Source organism: Lampetra fluviatilis, chromosome 21 (assembly GCF_964198595.1).
Source record: "Lampetra fluviatilis chromosome 21, kcLamFluv1.1, whole genome shotgun sequence".
Classification (NCBI taxonomy): Eukaryota; Metazoa; Chordata; class Hyperoartia; order Petromyzontiformes; family Petromyzontidae; genus Lampetra; species Lampetra fluviatilis.
Genome location: NC_136295.1, coordinates 12,442,523 through 12,462,515, shown reverse-complemented (window position 1 = coordinate 12,462,515; position 19,993 = coordinate 12,442,523). Strand labels below are relative to the sequence as shown.

The 19,993-nt window shown below is 52.9% G+C and overlaps 1 protein-coding gene across 2 annotated transcripts in view; it reads left to right on the top strand.

Annotated features, from left to right (window-relative positions):
• DPP4 (dipeptidyl peptidase 4) overlaps nt 1-19,993 on the top strand; it is a 47,917-nt gene that overhangs the window by 11,555 nt on the left and 16,369 nt on the right. The window contains exons 2-16 of one of the 2 annotated variants that reach the window (XM_078866103.1): nt 958-1,028; nt 5,738-5,825; nt 5,938-6,030; nt 6,175-6,272; nt 6,508-6,582; nt 10,034-10,086; nt 10,849-10,921; nt 11,862-11,982; nt 12,384-12,538; nt 13,117-13,214; nt 13,681-13,810; nt 14,529-14,567; nt 15,350-15,448; nt 18,142-18,215; nt 19,773-19,826. In XM_078866103.1, coding sequence (XP_078722229.1) covers nt 1,020-1,028; nt 5,738-5,825; nt 5,938-6,030; nt 6,175-6,272; nt 6,508-6,582; nt 10,034-10,086; nt 10,849-10,921; nt 11,862-11,982; nt 12,384-12,538; nt 13,117-13,214; nt 13,681-13,810; nt 14,529-14,567; nt 15,350-15,448; nt 18,142-18,215; nt 19,773-19,826 — 1,259 coding nt within the window. In that variant the 5' untranslated portion in view covers nt 958-1,019. Of the gene's footprint in view, nt 1-751; nt 1,029-5,737; nt 5,826-5,937; nt 6,031-6,174; nt 6,273-6,507; nt 6,583-10,033; nt 10,087-10,848; nt 10,922-11,861; nt 11,983-12,383; nt 12,539-13,116; nt 13,215-13,680; nt 13,811-14,528; nt 14,568-15,349; nt 15,449-18,141; nt 18,216-19,772; nt 19,827-19,993 lie in introns of those variants that run through there. The other variant, XM_078866102.1, reaches the window with a different exon arrangement.

Genomic DNA, 19,993 nt, shown 5'->3' with positions numbered 1-19,993 from the left:
CCGGGGATCGGTTCCGGATGTCATTCGCCACTGATGTGGGAGCCGTGGTTAGGAATCGAACTCGGGTTTCTGGGTTCCTAGTGCAGCACGTGAATCAACAATACCTGCAGCACCAGCTCCTCCATCGAGCGATAATTATTGGAACTTTGTAATTATTTGTTAAAATAGATCACAAACGAGGACGTCAGTCCAGGGGTTGCAATCCAGAGTCCGTCCTCAGGTTCAATGCGATTTCCCGGCGCGGCATGAAGTGTACACGGGCACACTACAGACAGGCGATCCGGCAAGCATGGCGCGCCTGTGTGGTGGGGTCAAATGTGGGACCCGTACTCCCATCTCTTCCGAGTCGTTTCTGGGGGGTTGTTATTGGCCAGCAGCAGAGGCGTGAGCGGGCAATTTCACAGCTGCACCTTTGCCTTTTGTGACTTGAGCAGAGCGCGACTCCCCTCTGCTGCTCTGTGCGTCGTGCAGTCTTTCACTCTCATTCACTCCATCAAACTTCTCCGACCTCTATGGTTCATGTGCTATGAATAAGGCCCATTGCCCGAAACGTCGCCTATTATATATTTGTCCTTTTACAGCCACGCGAACGCGTTTGAGTGTTGTTGTTCTCTGTGCGTGTGCACCACTGCCAACGCAGCAGCAGCAATAGGCAGATAAGTTGTACGTGTTTGTGAACTTTAGCAGCAACAGTGGTAACTGAGGGAGAGAAGAACGGGGAGGGAGTAAGAGGTGGTGGGGAGGAGGAGGAGGTGGAGGTCTGGCGTGAAGGGGAGCTTGCCGGCGGGGGTGTCGGCGGTGAGGTGAATGACACGGGGAGGTTTGTGGAGAGAGAACGAGGGAGGACCCCAAAGGGGTAGACGAATCGTGGAGGCAGCGCGAACACAATCCGTGGTCGCCTGTGATCCTCCCTGGACCCCCCCCCATCACCCCTTCCCCGCCCCCCACCACCACCAGGACTGTGAGAGCGACACAGCGCCGGCACCACCGCGGGCAGACGAAGCGGCCGGGCTGACACCATGAACAAGGTCAGTGCTGAGTGGACCCGAGGCGACTGTGCACGTTGCGATGGATTTGCCGCGGCGGCTGCTGCTTGCCCTGTAACTCGAGTACTCGCGACATCCCCCCCCCCCCTCAAACGATGCGTCCTCGTCCTCCGTATTTACCGAATCGTCTCCGCGTGGAACTTGGTAGTGCGCTGCACACGCCCGATGCTTGCTAAACACGTCGTCGTTCCCACGTGACGGCTTAAATCGAGACGTGTGCCGCCCCACGTGGCGTCGTAGAGGGACTCATTCAAGTGGGCTCCGCTCACCACCAATGACGAGTGGCGAGTATTTGAACCGGTGCCGAGCCTCCCTTAGGTCGACTCGGCCTTAAATAAACGCAGTATCTGGCGCGGTGTGCAGACAGCACCACCGTGGTGCTACCGGCGAACAGCACTTGCGCGACAGTCTGACGTCCTTCTCCCCCCCCCCCCCACGTGACCTAAATACCAGCAGCACTTCATGTGGCCTCTTAAAGTGCACCTAGCCTGGCACAAGCGTCGCGGTGTCGTTTAATGCTACAGCCGCGTTCTGACAGGAACGCTGTGGCCACGTGCTCACACGCGTTCACGCGTTAAGAAGGCCCTTGACCCACCATCCCCCCCCCCTGCAGTCACGCGTCTTGTTTGACTTGTTTACACGTATACTGTAGCGTAGACGCAACGTTATTACACCAGTTGGTTCGCTTCATGAGCCTTGATATAACATACCGGTCAACCCATACAGTTTACCCCGTATTCTTGTACATGGAAATTTAGTTTTCAGTTCCATACGGCATACAGCCGTTTCAATACGGCCAAAAAAGTGTCTATTTGTTTGTGTTTCTCTCTTGTTATGGGACTTTGTAGGATGAACGTTGAGATTTATAAGGGCACGGGGTTGACTAATAAGGTCTGAATTGGTCTCAAATAAGGTAGGCACATATTCTATGGTCTTCCCAAGATCCATAAAGAAGGTGCCCCACTACGGCCCATCGTGTCCACGATCAACTCACCTACCTACAAGCTAGCCCGTTTTCTATCGGATACTCTGCTTCCCTTTACTGGCAAGGCCACCTCAGCAGTACTTAACTCAACTCACTTGGTCTCTCTAGTCAAGGACATTGTACTTTCTCCTGATGATGTCCTCGTCAGCTTTGATGTGGTCTCTGTTCACCAAGGTTCCAGTGCCTTACACCATAACAATAATTGAACCCGGATGTCCCTGCGCTGGTTAGGCACTGCCTCACCAACACGTACTTCACCTGGAATGGTACCTTCTACAAACAAAATGAGGGTACCCCAATGGGTTCCCCCTTGTCACCAATGATAGCCAATGTTTTTATGGAGAAATTTGAAACAGACGCCATCCAGACATCCACCCTACGTCCTTCCCTGTGGAAGAGATATTTGGATGACACTTTCGTCATTTTGCCACATGGCCTCCCAGCATTGAACCAATTTCTAGACCACATCAATTCCATAAACCCATCCATCAAATTCACCATAGAAGTGGAGAAGGATGGCAAGCTACCATTCTTGGATGTTCTGTTTGAGAGGAGGCCCAATGGCTCTTTGGGACATTCTGTTAACAGGAAGGCCACCCACACAGATTCCTACTTGAAGCCTAATTCCCACCACCATCCGGCACAAAAGAATTCCCTCATCAAAACACTATACCATAGGGCCCACTGCATCTCTGACCAACACCACCTGGCCAGTGAATTAAAACATGTACATCTGGCCCTCAAGATGAACGGATACTCGGACCGTGCTATCCGCCAAGCTGTTGCTCCTACCGGGGAGAAACAACCCCCTGAGACTCCGATCAAAATCATTATGTTGCCATACATAGCAGGCGTTACCAAAAAGATTTCCAAAATTCTAAACAAACACAAGATCCAGGTCCGATTCAGTACAGTACACAAAATCCGTAGTCTGATCCCATCCGTAAAGGATGTCATTCCTGACTTACAGTACCCTGGTGTCTACAAACTGAGTTGCACCTGTGGTGATTGCCATATCGGGGAAACGAAACGACATTTCTGATCGCATTCGCGAGCCCAAGTCAGATTTAAAACACGGTAGGACGAATTATTCTGCTGTAGCCGATCATTGTTTCAACACAGCAGGTTCTCATGATATTTATACTCTTTAAGCTTCAAATCTAGAATCTCATGATATTGTTTTCTCCGATACCAAAGTACTCTGCAAGCCGTCTGGATACTACCAAAGATTTGTCCATGAAGCCATCCAGATATACCAACATAGACAACTTCAACCGAGAGGATGGTTTTAAATTAAGCAATCATTGGAAGGATTTCATCAACCAAGTCAAACTTTAGCTGCCTTGTAATTTTACAGCCATATCCATATTTCCAGTTTTTTACTCCCAGCCTGATACACCACCATTACTCGTCTTACCGGCACTGTACTCACTCAACCTCCCCTCCCCTGGCATCACGAAAGAAAAAAGATGGTTATCTATCGGCTTAACTCATGTTAATCCCCTGCCCAACCGCCCGCGATGCTACACGGCCTGCCGCATGCTCCCCCCCTAACACCCTATATAAACACGTTGTCTCTGAAGAGCTCTCTTCATACGCTACAGTAATTTTGCTGGAGCAGACATACCTGATGACGGATGCTTGTGTTGCTTCCAAAACGTCGTGATTTAATTTAGTTGTTTTTTCTTTTCTTTTTTACCTACGTGACTTTACCGAAAAAACCAAAGAGTATGAATCCTTGCAGTCACGAAAACTTCTAGAAAAAAAATCTAGAAAGGTATGCAGTTACATATGATGCACTATGCGATGCAGCCTTCTAGTCAATCCACTGCTGGTTCACGCCGCTGCATTTCCCCACGCCGTGTCCGTCACGGAGGTTGTTTGACCATATTTCACCACGCTGGTCAGTGCTGGGTTGGTTCAGCTATCGCTTGCCACTGAAGCTTGTCGTAGTCCGGGAATCGAATCGAAGTGGCCAGCTTCATGCGCTGGCCAATGTGCCACACAATTCCATCGAGACCAAAATTAGATACATGCATTGTGAGCGAAGGAGCGATTTTCATCGATTGTAGTCGATTAACCGATGCGGCTTTAACCGATGTGTCAAGCCGACGACGAATAATCATCCGGGATTTCACCCCGATCCCGGTCGAGTTTCCACCCACGGCTCGGCCAGCCCCAGCGATTTCCCCGAGAATGAAATTGAGCAAAACAGAAAGCCGGACCCCCATTTTGAAAGCGGGACCCAAATCCATCACCGATTTAATTCAAAGCGCCGCACCGGGGATCGGCCTTTCTTGGGACGGCCTTTCTTGGGACGGCCTTTCTTGGGATGGCCTTTCTGAAATCACCGTGGGGACTGTCCCAGGACAACCGGGCAGTTTGATGGCCCACGCCGAACGCGTGGCCGCGGTACTGGACGATCGGGCCCGGCTGGCTCAGCGGTAGAGAGCGAGACCGCCCGCTATCAGAAGGTTGCGAGTTCAACTCCTGGGTGTGTGCATACCTGGCAACCCCTTATCAGTGCCTACCTTATTAGAGACCAATTCAGACCTTATTGGTCACCCCGTGTCCTTAGAAATCTCAACGTTCACCCTACAAAGTCCCATCACAAGGGAAGAAACAGAAAACTGACTAAAACAAATTGCCCGCATTGAAACGGCTGTACGCCGTCTGGACCTAAAAAAATAATTTCCCTGTACAAGAATACGAGTTAAACTGTATGGGTTGACAGGTATGTGTATGTATGTTGAACTTGCTTCGATTGGGGGGGGGGGTGCAGGTTAACCCAGTCCATCATCGATCCGGGGTGGTTAAAGTGAAAACCACTGCGGGAGACGTCAACAACGCTTGCCATATGGAAGGAAAAGGCCCCCTGCCATGGGACTGTGTCGCACACCTGTGTGTCACACCTGTGTCTGTCACACACCTGTGTGTGACAGACACCTTTGTGTCTCACCTGTGTGTCACACCTGTGTCTGTCACACACCTGTGTGTCACACCTGTGTGTCACACCTGTGTCTGTCACACACCTGTGTGTCACACCTGTGTGTCACACCTGTGTCTGTCACACACCTGTGTATGTCACACACCTGTGTGTCTCACCTCTGTGTCACACCTGTCTGTCACACACCTGTGTGTCACACCTGTGCGACAGACCTGTGCAACAGACACAGGTGTGTGACACACACAGGCGTGTGTCACACACCTGTGTGTGTCGCACATGCCCGGTGCACGCTCGCTGGAGCCGACTTAGCGGTGCTCAATATTTTCTTTGTGGGGGGGAAGGGGATTTCTCACGTGCCAATTGTGTTTTTTTTGACCTCGTCATTTTCTATTTGCTGCATTGTTGCGCTTTGGTTGTATTTGTTTCGTTTCTGTCATCTTGATGACCCAGGTCACTCTTGCCATGACGCGGCCTGGGGCGGAGGCGGCGGCAGCGATTATTCCTGCGGCGTCTGCTTCAGAGTGGACATTAAACACCCCCCCCCCCTAATGTCATACGCAAGCGGAGGGAAATTTACCAAATTGGAGAAATTACCAGCAAATGTACTGCTCAATTGGGATTGTACACCACCCACAGCAGTCATCACCCCCCCAACTGGCACGTTGATGCCCCCAGGGACACTCTGACCAATGAGACTCATCCCGCTCTCCCGAGTTCTCACCCGGGTCAACAAACTAAACTACCAATTTGAAATTCCAGGTGCTGCGAGGAGTTCTGGTGGCGCTGGCCGTCGCCGTGGTGATCACCCTCATCGTGGTGCTGCCCCTGGTGATTCTCCAAAGCTCAGGCGAGTCCTCCCTGCCCTCGCCGGCACGCCCAGCACCGCAGGCAGACCGCAAACACTCACCGCATCGAGGAGTCTCACGACCCCGTGGTCCGTCTCCTCCTTTGCGTTGCAGACGATCCGGTGGACGAGAGGAAAACGTTCACCCTGGACGACTACTTCGCTGGGAGATACAACCCCAGGTCGTTCGGTCTGGAGTGGATAACAGGTCAGGGGTGGGGAGGTTGCGGGTAGGGGCTCTGATGGGCATTGCTCGTTCACCTGCTTGACGATTGATGATTATTGACGATTGAAGACGATGATTAAACGGTAATCGTCCTCCTCGCTGTTGCTGTTTTGCTCCACCCGACAGACGACGAGTACATCTATAAAGACAGCAATGGCAACGTCCAGAAGAAGAAAGTCGATGGGAACCCCAAACCGACGGAGTTCATCTCCAACTCCACGTTCGTGAGTGGCGCCTCTGGCGGAGCTGCGACGTTCACGCTGGGAACTCGCGGCCTGTGGGGGGCTCTGTGTAGGGCCGCGATTGGGGAGGGGGTCCCCTGTTGGGGCCGTCCCCCACAACCTTACCCCATTGCCACGAGCCACGGCGCTCGAGTGAGTACATCGCCCGGGTCACTCTGCCCCATCGCCCGTGCGACTAAACTCGCGTCTTCTCTTTTGCCTGTGCTCCACCAATCAGGAGGAAAAGCAGGCGTCAGGATTTCTCGTCGCCCCGGATCAGCAGTACGTCCTCCTGGAGAGCAATTACTCAAAGGTGCGGAGCACTGCGAGGTCGGGACACGCGGGGGGGGGGGGGCTCTTCATTCCTCTCTCTCTCTCTCTCCACATCCTCCTGACGTCTCCTCGCATGTCGATCCATAGGCAGTCTCTTCGGGTGGGTCAGTAGTCAATCGGCTCGAAGTCACCTTCCACCACCGCCACACACGGCCAAACGAATCGGGACGTCACGCAAGGCAAATGTGCCGACCGATTTTCAGCAAAAACCGGTTTTGTTGAAAATCGCCCATATTTGTCCGGAGATGACAACTCGATCCGTTCGGCCGTGGGGTGGCTGAGGGCACACAACACAGCTCCGGGGTGGACAAAGGCAACGTTCGAAATGTCGTCGTCGCCGGCATTCGTGGTTTGCAGCTGCTTTGTCAACCCACCTCTGACACAAGCGCTGAACGGAGTCACGATACGATCTACTGCGAGTAACAGTGCGATCTTGTCTCCCGTGGTGTTTCTCCTCCAATTCCCGCCCCCCCTCCCCCCCCCCCGTCGATTAGGAACGGGGCTCCGTCGTTTAATTGGCGCTTTTATTTTTACATTTTGATTCAGCCCCCTCTCCGGGCAACTGCACACCGTGTGTATATTACCATCACCATCATCATCACCATCATCACCATCATCATCACCATCATCACCATCATCACACGAAGCTTGCTAATTGCTAGAAGGAAGATCAGTCTGTGTGTGTGTGTGTGCGAGCAGTCTCTGCAACACGTGGATCACAGTCATGAGAATGTAGATGGAGTACTCGAGTCAATAACATCTGGTAACCCCGCAGCAGTTATATTTAACAAGTCTGACGCTGCCGATGAGAGCTATAAGGCTGAAACCTGCCCAGAGTCTGTTTAAACAAATTCTGCTGGGTTAGACTGGAAAGCTGATTGGGCAATGGATTAAAACATTTTTATTTTTATTCGGGAGATACACACAGTGGAATTTTGCTTGTATTTGATTTTACCCACAATGCTCCTCACCACCAGCACATCCCGAGTTGGTATAGAATACTTGAAGTCACTTTTGTGTAACCGGTCGACAGAGGCCCATTGAGACGCATGACGCGTCGCCTCTTTAGCAAGGGCGACCTTGGTTACCAACAAATTATTTAGTGATTATTTAATGCGCTAAGAAGCAGGCCCATTGCCCAAAACGTCGCCCGTTTATACATTGTGCCTTTTTAGGCCACAGCGTCATTGACGGACGTGTTGAGTGGTTTTATTTTTCCGTTGTGGGTCACACCCAAGTCGCTTTGAACACACGGGACATATACGCGCATTCTTTATTGAACAAATGACGACTACATTCAACAATAATTCGACACAAATTTGAATGAGGCCAAGTCAATACATTTTTTAAGAGGGGTTGAGCTTTGAGCGGGAGAGGGGGAGGCTCAGCCCCCCGCCACCCACCCCCTCCTCCCCCCACTCGCCTTCTCCCTCCCCCCCACTGAGTACAGGGCTGACACAATCGCCCAAGGAACGAGATAACGTCTTGGGTTGCCAGCTCGACTGCTGGGGGCACACAGAGCAAGGCATGGCCGCGCTCACAATGGGAGCGTGCTGCCCGATTGTACCGCCTGTTGAACCGCCCGCAACCCTGCCGATATTTAACACCGACTCGAAGTGACCCCGTGGGTAATATTTAACCAGCAGAGGAGCCCACGGGCGAGGGAGACCTGGGAGAGAGAACAAACGTCTGTAAACAAGTCAATTGCACCGTTTCACAACCATAGAAACGAAGCAAATGTGCCAAATCATTGTTTCACAACTCCAGTCCACGCAGCAACCCCCCCCCCCACCAGCACTCCCCCCCCCCCCCACCGTACAGATTTTCGTGATTACCAACCATCAGGTGCGTGGGGAGTGCAGTGGCTACTTTACCTGCTTCACGTGGACTGAGCTAAACCGCTCGTCACCGCCGCTAACCGCGTCCGGGAATTAAACTCAGCTGGCTGGCTTCATTGCAGAGTGCGCTAACCGCTGCGCCACCGCTCCCCCACCTCTGTCCACTTATTTACTGCTCTCATAGACTCCGTCAGCCGCAGGCCGATTTGTTGACTCTCTAAAGCCATAGATTGTAAGACACGCTTAGGAAAGCTCTCGGCCTGGTGGTGTGGATGGCATGGGCCCTGGTGTCAGGAATTAAATGGGAAGGGGGAGTTGCCCAGTGGCTGGGCCCCCTTTGGCCCGTGGTTTCTGGTGCATTTGTCCTTCTGCCACTGTCCCAGCCTCGTGCCATTCGTTACCAGGGTCTCCAGCCTCAGGAGGGACGAAAGCGCCAGGAATATTCGTATTTTACTCTTTGTTTTAACCGGATGAGAACTCAAGAGACCCAGGATGAGTCTCATCTGCAAGAGCGACCCGAGGCTTTTGCGTGCCAGCAGGGGGGGCGATTATTGCGGCTTGTAGTCAAGTAAATAAATTCGAGTAACTTTTAAACAATGGAAAATTTGTATCCTGACCACACAATGACCTTCGCGTGCGAACGACGTCAGGGGACCTTTAACGTCCACTGTGAGTGAAGCGGACGGCGACCCCGTAGCTCCGTTGCGGGTTAACGCGCCCGCGGTAGCGACGAGGGTGGCCGCCGGGTTGGAACCGCGAAACTCCGCGACGAGCGGCGAACGCGCTCCCGCCAGGCCAGCGTCACCGCCGCTCCTTCCGGAGACGGCGGGGCCGTGGCAGCGCACGGCCGCGCAGACGCGCGGAGAGAGTGAGGGAGAGCGAGAGCACGACACAGAGAGCACGCGTGCGCGCCGCAGCGCCGACGCATCGCAACACACCGCAACATTCCACAGGGGCCGGCAAAGTGGCCTCTGGGTGGGAGAGCGGGCACCGCTTGCGCGGGGTTCGTCACGGCCGTGCTGCTGCCGAACGGCTCCCCGATGGGGTTCTCACGGGCGACGTGACCACCGCCGCACGTCGGTCGGCACGACGCCCCGCCACGACGCTTCTTCGGAACCGATTCCGTTCGTTGTGGTGCACGGAGCGAAACGTCGGACGTCGTGCCGAGCAACGCGCGGTACACAAACCTGAGAGCGCGTTGGAGAGCGGAAACCCCTGACCTTCTGGCAGACCGGCCCTGGATTATGGGCGACATTTCATTCCCATTCCCCCCCATGAAGGACACGCACCGCACTTTGAACCCGCCGACCTGAGTTTGAGTCCCGGCCGTGGCTAATGTCAGCGGCGAGTGAGATCTAAACCAGACCAGGTATCGCCCACCACTCACGTCCCGGGACCTTCATCGGCCCGGCAGACGTAGCGTGGATTGCATAAGCCAGTACGAAGTTTGAGATAACTGATCGTCAAAGCATCACCGATGCATCCACGATTACCACGGTTAATAAATTGACGACTATGGTTTATGATAACAATGATGATGGTGACAGTGTTTCTCCCCGCCCACCCCCCCCCCCCCCCTCTGTGTTGTTACAGTTGTGGAGGTATTCGTACTACGCGTCATACCACATATACGACCTCCAAAATACGTAAGTAGGTGCCCCCCACTGCACACGTTGGGCCATTGCTTGCTATTTGTGACTGTATAACGATGGACGCATCGGTTTGTAGGAGATCCAATTTTTGGAGCTCACGATAGAAGCGTGGAGTTGCGTGCCCTGGGATCTATGCTTTTCGGTTTGAGTGCTGAATGGGTTCCCATCGCCACTGCAGCCAATAAGAAATGGGAATTGAATCTTCAAATGAATGGTGAGGCCCTGAATATTTGACCTCACCTGACATTGCTGGCCGGTGCGGGTTGGGGGAGGTAGGCAGCATAGACGTTGTAGCATAGTACAGCACAACGGTGGATTTTTCCGCACTGCCCTCTGCTGCCCACAACCTCGCCCCATGGGCCAGTTGCATTAAGAATGCCGTCATTAGTTTAACTGTTTAATTGTAACAATATAACAATAGGTTTTACCATTTCTGTCAATGAAACAGGTGTCATGATGCTGAAACACCAAACAGAATCCTTATTCAAGGAATCCTGTCTGCATTAACCACACGTACTTGCGGTGCACATGCAAACAAATCGTCACCGCTTTCTACTGGACATCTGTGAAATCTGCCGGACATCCGTGAAAAACAGCTTCATAGCTCATCGGATTCCTCCAGTCTAAATAAAGATCGTGACCCGCTTCGAAAGCCATAAAGCGTGAGGAATTCCACCGTGCTGGTCTACCCAGCCGGCCACCAGGGCCCCACGGAGGGTGACGACGGTGGCGTCTTGTTGTTGTCGTCCTCCGCAGGAGATTTGTGGAGGACAGCCCGCTGCCGCACGAAATCCAGTACATCACGTGGTCTCCCAACGGCCACAATTTGGTAAGAATTCGCCGGCTCACGCGGCAAACCACTCGAGCTGCAATTACCCGAAGCTGCACAATCTGTATATTATCGACGCCATCATCATCGTCGTCATCATTACTATCATCATCACCGTCGTCGTCATCATCCATGATAACGACGACGGTAAGCACGTGACGTTTAGAAGTAAATAAAAACGATGGTGGTGGGACGGCGACACCGAGGCCGAGCGACGTAATGGGAGAACGAACTTCGTACTCGTCAGGCAAAGTCATCGGCGCGCTTCCGTCAAATCTGTTCATGGGCGCCGTTAGAAGCGAGGCAGTCCAGCGGCACCTCTTGCGCGCAAAACAATCCGCTTCCCTTTCAACGTTCCCTCCTCCAGTGTCGTTAAATAATCTAATCAATCGGCGTAGATGGCCACGTGACACCTTCATTTGATGAAGGGTTATTAGTAATAATGAACATTATACTTACACGATGATCTAGAACAAATTAAACTAATTACGAATCATGATATTAGCAGTGAAAGCATACGTATAAACTTCGTTATAAGCTGTTTTCAGAAAATTGGATGGGTGCAATAAATCCATAAATGTTTTAGGTTACTAAAAAAGAAAGTGAGATTATTCATAATAAATATTTGGGTCAGAAAGCCGCGTGAGTAAAACATCAACGTGTGGCGTAGACCCTCCTCCACCCGACACGGCCAAATCAATTAAGTCACGTGATGAACAAAGCGGTGGTCGCTGCTGGAGAACGATCCGGGCGTGCGCACGTTTCTCTGGCAGTTGTTGTAAGCAAGCTTCGTCGGATCCGAAAAAAATCAATTGCGAACGAAAATATCGGTCACGATTGTCTGCGTGTAAAAAAAACAATATTTCAAGAAGCTCTAAAAAACGTAATCTTGTAACGGAAAACTAAAATCAGATTGCGGGCCATCGTGGTGCTCTCTTAGGCCTACGTGTTCGAAAACAACGTCTACCTCAAGCCAAACCTGACGGGCCCAGCGGTGAAGATCACGACCAGCGGCGCGTACAGCCAAGTCTACAACGGCATCCCCGACTGGGTCTACGAGGGTGAGGCGGCTCACTCTCGTCGTTGTCGTCGTCGTCAGTGGCGACGCTCGCGCCTCGCACCAAAGATTCCCGACTCGGGCACCCCTTGTCTGCGTGGACTTTGTACGTTCTCTCTCTCCTCCCCGTTCACCATGGCTTACCTCCGGGCTCTCTGCCTTCCTCCCAGAGATAAACAAAACCATACAACTGGTGTGGCATGGGTAACATGTGGGTAACTCCCACCCCCTCTTGCGAGGACCGTCTGGCCAGCGTGAAAGTGTGGACACAACCTCGGGAGGGGGGCCCCTCTCTAGACACTCCACAATCTAGCAGAGGCCCTTCCGCCAGCAGCGGCGTGAACAAGCGGTTGCAGGACAGCGCCTTTACCCCCCCTCCCCCCCCCCCGTGCTGGTACCATGCAGAGGAGATGCTCGGCAGCAACAACGCCATGTGGTGGTCACCGGACGGGCAGCACCTCGCCTACGCCGAGTTCAACGACACGGAGGTGCCGTTCATAGAGTACGCATTCTTCGGCGAGGAGCAGTATCCCAAGACCATCGGGGTGCCGTACCCCAAGGTGAGGGGAAGGAGGCGACGCTCTAATCTCACATTGCCGCGATCGATCGATCGACGACGATCGTCAGGCGTGCCGCGAGCAATGCACATCGCCAAACAGCGCGCGAAGTTGCATAAGTCGCCCGACACTCGGGGATGTTGGAGGCAGCGGCTCTGGGAGACCCACTCCAGTGGGCCATTCTCGAGCTTGCTGTTGTGTTCCAGTTTGTTGTCCTTCCCCCGCACCTACGATTGGCGCGGTTGGCTACGTACGGTGCGATAGAAGTGCAACACACACACGCACAAGCGGATTCGAGTTGAGTTGGGAAGTGGCGTTCAGACGCAAAGAAAATATCCATCAAAGTTTTTTTGGGTAATGGTCGCGTAAATATATAAATGTGGCGTTAAACCTAACACCACCCGACTCAGCCAACTAGTAAGGTCTGTAAAGTAAACAAAACGTGGCAATTAGTTTCTAGTGAGTTGTTTTTACGCGATCTAACCCAACAAACCTCTATTATGGGTGATATTGGTCGCGAAAGCAAAAGAGAATAACAAGACGAGTTTTTAGAGAAGGCCGCTGCCTGCTGGTGTCTGCAGGCGGGAGCCCCAAACCCCAAAGTTAAGCTGTTCGTGGTGAGCGTCGCCGACCCGGACACAAGGACGCAAATCACAGCCGTCCCCGAGATCGCCGACAGGTGAGAGGGCTCTCGCGCGTCCCAGCGTGCTCCCAACGCCGTTGTTTATTCACCCAGAAGGGCCTCGCCAAGTCCCAAGGCTCGTTGACAAAAGGTCGCTTCCCTTAGGGCTTCATTTTCTCACTAAACATATCCCAACGTCGCCGCTCTAAAAAACAGGACGTGACTCATAACCACAGCCATAGTGAGAGGGACACTGGATGTAGTTGAAATATTTTCCCGATAGCTGGTAAACCAGTGTAAGCCTACGGACAAAATTTTACTCGTAATCACAGCCATATCTAAAGGTATATTGGATGTGGTGTACCGGGTACCTAAATATTTTCCGGGTCACCGACCCTGGCAGACCCAGCTGGGATGAAGCCCCAGTCTTATGATTGTGATGTTTGGCCAATTTGATGCATGGCCGGTGATGACGATGGCGATGATAATGGCGAGTGTGGACTTGTGGTCGATTTTGTGGCAGAGATCACTACCTGGGCATGGTCACCTGGGCGACGAGTGACCGCCTGTGTGTGCAGTGGCTTTCGCGACACCAGAATTACTCGGTCCTGTCGCTCTGCGATCGCGATTCCATCAACTGGACGTGCAGCAAGGTGAGGGCCCAGAACATGCTGCCCAGGGCTTCTCGCTTTCCTCACCGAATATTTCCCGGTCGCCGATAGACTGGAGTAGGTGGAATGTGACTCGCAGAATCGGATCAGAATCAGAATATTTATTTAGACTGGAGGAATCCGATTAAGCTCTTTCTTCACATACTTTCCAGTAACGGCCCATAGTCATAACCAAAGGTATACCAGACGTGGTGCGCTGGTTGAAAGAGATATTTTCTGGGTTGTTGATCCGGACAGAGCCGGTTGAAGTGAAGCCACAGATCCTTGAGAGTGTGAGGTCACCAGTGGCAGATGTCATGGTAGACGGACACAAACGGTGGACCCGTGCCCAGGGGCGACCTTGTGCTCTCTTGCATATTCAATTTCTTACAAATGAAATTATAATAATATATGTATTTTTATTGATTTCATTCTGCCCCCAGACAAAAATGTGCTTGAGACTTCCCGCCCCGAATCAAAAAATGCCCCCAAAGAATGATTTCACACGTCACCTAAAATCCTCACACGTGGTGCCAAAGATGACTTCAACTGCCGTTGCTTCGGCTGGGACCAATTCCAGGATGATTAATGTGCTGACCTGGCACATCGACCCTGGCCGAAACCCACCGAGCCATTGGGGCCAACTATCATCGTACAAATTCGACAATAAATAATAAATATCCCCAATAATAAACGCCTTGCCGTTTTTGTTCTCTTTCAGAACCACATTGAGATGTCGCAGACTGGATGGATCGGCACGGTATGCACGCGGCTACCGCCACACATGTGCAGCCTGCTGCCGAGTCTGACAATTGCTGCACGAGTCAAATTAATCGCCTGGCCGTTAAAACTCCTTCGGGTGCCATCCGTGTCGCATTGATCGAGATGGGAGATACCCGCGACCTCACGACGTTCGTACCGGCGTCCGGATCGTGTGTGGTCGTGGGTGTTGTATATTTTGATATATTAAACGACCGTAAGGTAAGGTCGTTTAATATATAAAAATATTCAACACCCACGACCCACACACCTTCAGCCGGGTGGGGGGCAATGGAGCCACAGTAAGCACCCGGGTTTCTCGCCTTACCAACAAGGCTCACGCCTCCCCGTTGGTGTTAAATAACATTCCTAGTCCAAGTGCCTGTGACACCAGCCTGGGCTAATAAAGTTTAACAAGTACCCCGAGCCCAGTCAATATAATTAACACGTCCGTGGGATGACCTGCTCAGCCATTCGGCGTGTTCGACGCCGTTAGCCTGAGGTGCGCGGGAAGGCAGAACTGGCGCTAAAGATTGCCCAAGCTCTGTGGTCCTACATTGGGATAGACTCTGTTAAAATCCGGCTCCGGCCACTCCTCCGTTACGAAAAGCAGCTTTAGTGTCGGCCGAGTGGGTGTGGTCGAGGTCGGGGGTCGTTTGAATGTCAAGGTCGCGACAAGGCACCGTCGGCGTCGTTATAAACCACCTGGGCCCGGCTCGACCGGCTCCACCGTCACGTGGCGTCCGCCGTGACGGGATTCCCTCGTGTGCTGCGGGTGCTCAGTTTGGTCCCGCGGAGCCGCACTTCGCGGAGGATGGAAAGAGCTACTACCGCGTCTACAGCAACAGCGACGGATTCAAGCATCTCCACCACGTGCCGGAGGTGCGTCGCCCCCCCCCCGCTCCGCGTCCGCCCGCGCCCGCCGCCAGCCCGTGTCCCCCCGTTCGGTTGCGACCGCCGGTTCCGGTGTTGGGTTCTCATGGCTTTGGAGATGTGGTCAGTTGGGCTTGGGGCGGTCGGAACTGACGATGGAGCGGCAGCCCGGAGAGGAAATGTAGCCGAGAGGTTCGTCCGCCGCGGAGATGGAGGCGATGACACTCGCTCGGAATATCCGCTCTGACGTCGCGGATCGTAAAGAGCAGAGGTGGGACAAAGTCATTGTTATGCAAGTCCAAGTCGAGTCGCAAGTCATCAAATTCATGACTCGAGTCTGACTCGAGTCCAAGTCACATGACTCGAGTCCACATCTCATAGGTGGGACAAAGTCATTGTTATGCAAGTCCAAGTCGAGTCGCAAGTCATCAAATTCATGACTCGAGTCTGACTCGAGTCCAAGTCACATGACTCGAGTCCACACCTCTGGTAAAGAGGGCACGGCTGAAAAGCGCGCCAAGAAGCGTCGAGAGGTGCGTGCTTGGAAATGACACGAGGCACAGTGTAATTAGCACGGCTGGCTACGTACAGTGCGAAAGAAGTTCAACGTACGTACGTAAAAGAGGAACTTGGGGGTCGGCGAGCAAGATGATATTGACCGTTGACGTGTCGCTAGAAGAGATGTTGGCAGATTTATCCGACCAACGGCGGAGTGGTAGCCAAGGAACGGAACGTATTTCGATAGGTTGTCCATCAGGGAGATGGAATGATGAAGTCAGCTTGTGTGCATGTGCCGAGTGAATTATGTGGGATCGTAAGAGGTTGTGGCTTCGTGATGGGAGGCCTTAGCCCAGCAGTGGATCGAACGTGGCTGAGGGATAGGGAAGTGAAAACACAGGCAGGAGTACGTCTGCCATGGGGAGATGGAGCAACAAGGTTCGAACTCGTGTGCGGGAACTCGACGGCTTGTTGCATCACAGGACCGTGAGAGATGGCGACGACTTGGGGAGATCTTCATCCAGCAGCGGACTGATCATGACCGATGATGAACTCAATACCTTGGCCACACGGGTTTTTGAAGGGGACGAGGCTCAGGACCGGTTGAGACGTCGCTCGCCGCTGGTGTATGTTAGCAATGGCCGGGAATCGAACTCAGGTTGCCAGGGTTGCAGCGCAGCGGCGCTGACCAACCGAGGCCGCCTCCACGCTACCAGCACATCAAGAAAGCAATCAAATGGAAACAATCGTTGATCGGTTTTGTTGCTAAGTATTTATGGCGAACCACTTCGAGATACGAGATACCAGCGATTGCCGCAAGGTGTACTTTTGCTCGCGTTTCGATTGCGCCGTTGGTCCAGACGATCGCCACAGCAAGAACGCTCAAGGCTACTGCAGCTCGTAAAGCGAAACGGCTCGACGGGCTCAATGGGGCCGCCGCTTCACGGGGAGGGCGGTGGTCGTTGAGCGCTGTTTGGCGACGGTGCTTCAGAGGTCTTTTTTTTGGTCGCTCTGTGTCGTTGTCACCGCCGACGACGTCGACGATGCCCAAAGTCGAGCTCGAACTTCTGAGGGAGGAGGGCAGAGGAGGTGCGGCGGGGGGGGGGGGGGTGGAGGAGGGGGGCGGCTCCGCTGGCTTCGGAGAAGCTCGTTACAAAACGAAGTCGCAATCACCGGGCGTCTCGTCGGACGGGAGGAGCTGTAGTGGGGGCGCTTAAAAATGGTCTCGTTCAGCCCGTTGCCGAGTTCTGCTTCTCCAACGGCACTCTCACTCACTCTCGTCCACGGCTGTCCCAGGTGCACACCAGATGTCGCAATCGGGTACCCGATACCCGTACCCTACCCGATACCCGGCCGGGTACGGGTAGCAAGGTATCGGGTAGGGTACGGGTACCCGTTTGCGACCCTGGTGCGGCCGGGTACGGGTACGGGTAAGGAATCAAAACCCGTTTTCGACCTCTGGTGCACACACGCCCTGCTGCGGCCCAGCTGTGTCCCCTCCGACAGACGTCTCCGATTGTGGAGCCAACTCACTGCACTCGACCGTTGGCGAGGTGTTAATTACCTCACCTGGTATACAGGAGGTCGTGGGTTCGATCTCGACCCTGATGCCTACTGTATATTTTGAGTGTCTTTCTCCCTGTGGTCACATGGAATTTTCTCCGGGCTTTCCTGTTTTTCCCTCCACATTTACAAACACGCGTTAAGAGTATTTTGCTGCTGTACATTTCCACGCGATAAGCCACTCTTCTCGTTGGGCTATCATTTGTGATGACCAGAGCTCCATAGCTCAGTGGGCCTTACCTCGTAAAATAAAAGGTTTAGTTGATAGTTTTGCTAACAGTTATCCTGAACATTCACTACAAACTAAATGTATTTTTCAAAATAATTAGGGACATGTAAATATTTGTCTAAGTTCATAATTAATTTCTTTTGGATTAGATCGTGGAGGCATCATGTAATTGTTTGTGGTGAAGGCTTACCATAAACAAATACCTAATACCTCTACATGGATGAGCTAACCCAAAATAGATTCATTCTCAATCACAATATTTGGTCGTGAACAGCCCACGGAGAGAATTTTATATTTGTCTCGGGGTATGTTTATTTTTTTATTTTCTGAGCGAGCGAGGTGAATCGGTGCATCATTGCGTGCGTTGACGCGGCCGTGCGGTGCGTGCGTGTGTGTGTGTGGCGTCGCGCAGGACTCGAACCCGCAGCAGCTGACCCAGGGGTCGTGGGAGGTCATCTCGATAGAGTCCGTCTCGGTGAACGCACTGTGAGTATAACTATCTGACAGACGTGGGCGATGGTCGTGGCCTTCCTCACATTCAGCTCTTCTGCCCGTCAAATTTGCTCAACTTCTTTGCATCGAATTCTCCTCCCAGTTTCATCAAATTGTTCAGGTTGCTTCTGTAACTTTAATTCACCGTCTTGTGGAACCTGGAGTTTTCGCAGTCAACACCACGTTCACATTCAGTCTCTTGTTTTCTCATTACATGTCTAAGAATAACCCTGCCTTTCTCTAATTATATATTTTAAAAAAAATTCTCCTGTAGGAATCCGATGAGCTATGAAGCTCTTTTTCACAAATGTCCAGCAATACATTTGATACGCTCACATTGCTCTTCTGGTGTCTAAATCACTGCGCTGTTGGTGACGTTGAGAGCAGCCCGTCGCACGCACGCCCCACGCTCGTTCTCAGCGTCGCATCCCGTAACAGTGGTGATGGTGGTGGCACAGCGGTTAGGACACCGCGCCATGCACCCCCAGGAAATGAGTTAGATTCCCGGGCGAGTTGGTATCCGAACCAGTCCTGGGCTTACACACACCCCTCCTCCCCGCACCCCCCTTGCTCAATTCACCAACCCACACCGACCAGCGCGGTGAAGTACGGTCAAAACAACGCCCGTAACTGACGATGGGCACGGGCAGTCCTTCATCCAGCAGTGGACTGACACACGGCTGTAAGAAACAAAAACATCGGCTGACGATTTTTTTGGCAACAATCCCCTTTTCTCGGAGCAGTGGGCCGCTTCCGCAAACATCCGTCAGTTGCATTCCTTCTGTTATGCGGCAGCATCCGTTACTAATGTGGCAAGGAGCGTGTTTATGTGTACGTGGGTCATTCCAGACTGCGCTGTGTTGAATGCTGTCTGCGCCAATCAGCTGCCCTGCGTCAAGGCTGTGGGGTGCCTCTGCTTGGCTTTGTTTCGCGCGAAATTTTTTCTCAAGACGCTTAGAATGTCGGTGGGGGTGGGAGGGGGTGTACTTGTTAACAGATATGATATGAATTTGCGCTCGAACCATGAATTCTGTCACTCCGAATATGCATTCTGTTTGCGAGGCATCGCCGATTCGGCCAACACCATGCCACATCCGATTAGGCCTCGTGTGGAGCGACGGTCCACGTTTCTGGCCCACGTCACAGCTCGTTATGCACACCGACGGGCGCCGAGGAGCACATGGCTGAGAGGACCCGAGGCAAGTTATAGAGGAGAATAATAATTATTTACATTTATAAAGCGCCCTCAAACAATCGTTCTCAGGGCACTAGAGAGAGATCGCATTGGGCTGTCAAGCAATATTAGTTTGGCTTGGGCAAGACCCCGTGGCTGCGAGGGATGATTGTCGGCGGTCGGGACCAATGATGGAGCGACAGCCAGAGGTTAGGAGCAGGACGTCCTCCGTGGACGTGCAGCGGTGACATCGGCTCGATCGCGGGACCGCGTGGGATGACGGCGGTTTGGAGGGGCCTTCATCCGCCAGTAGATACATCGTGGCGGACGATGTTCATTGACGATCGTCTCGTCGGTTTTCCGGTCCCCCTTCCCAGGTACTACATCAGCAACGAACACAAGGGCTTCCCGGGGAGCAGGAATCTGTACAGGTGAGTTTGCGCGGCGCGTGGTGGAGGGGTGGGGGAATTCAAGGTACCAGCTCTTCGTACAACTGTGTTAGAATTGCCAGCTTCGCAGAGACCGCAGTGCCCCAGGGGCTGAGTTAAGTCAGTATCCGCCACCACGTGGGTGCCAAAGTGTCAGCTGCTGCTCGTGG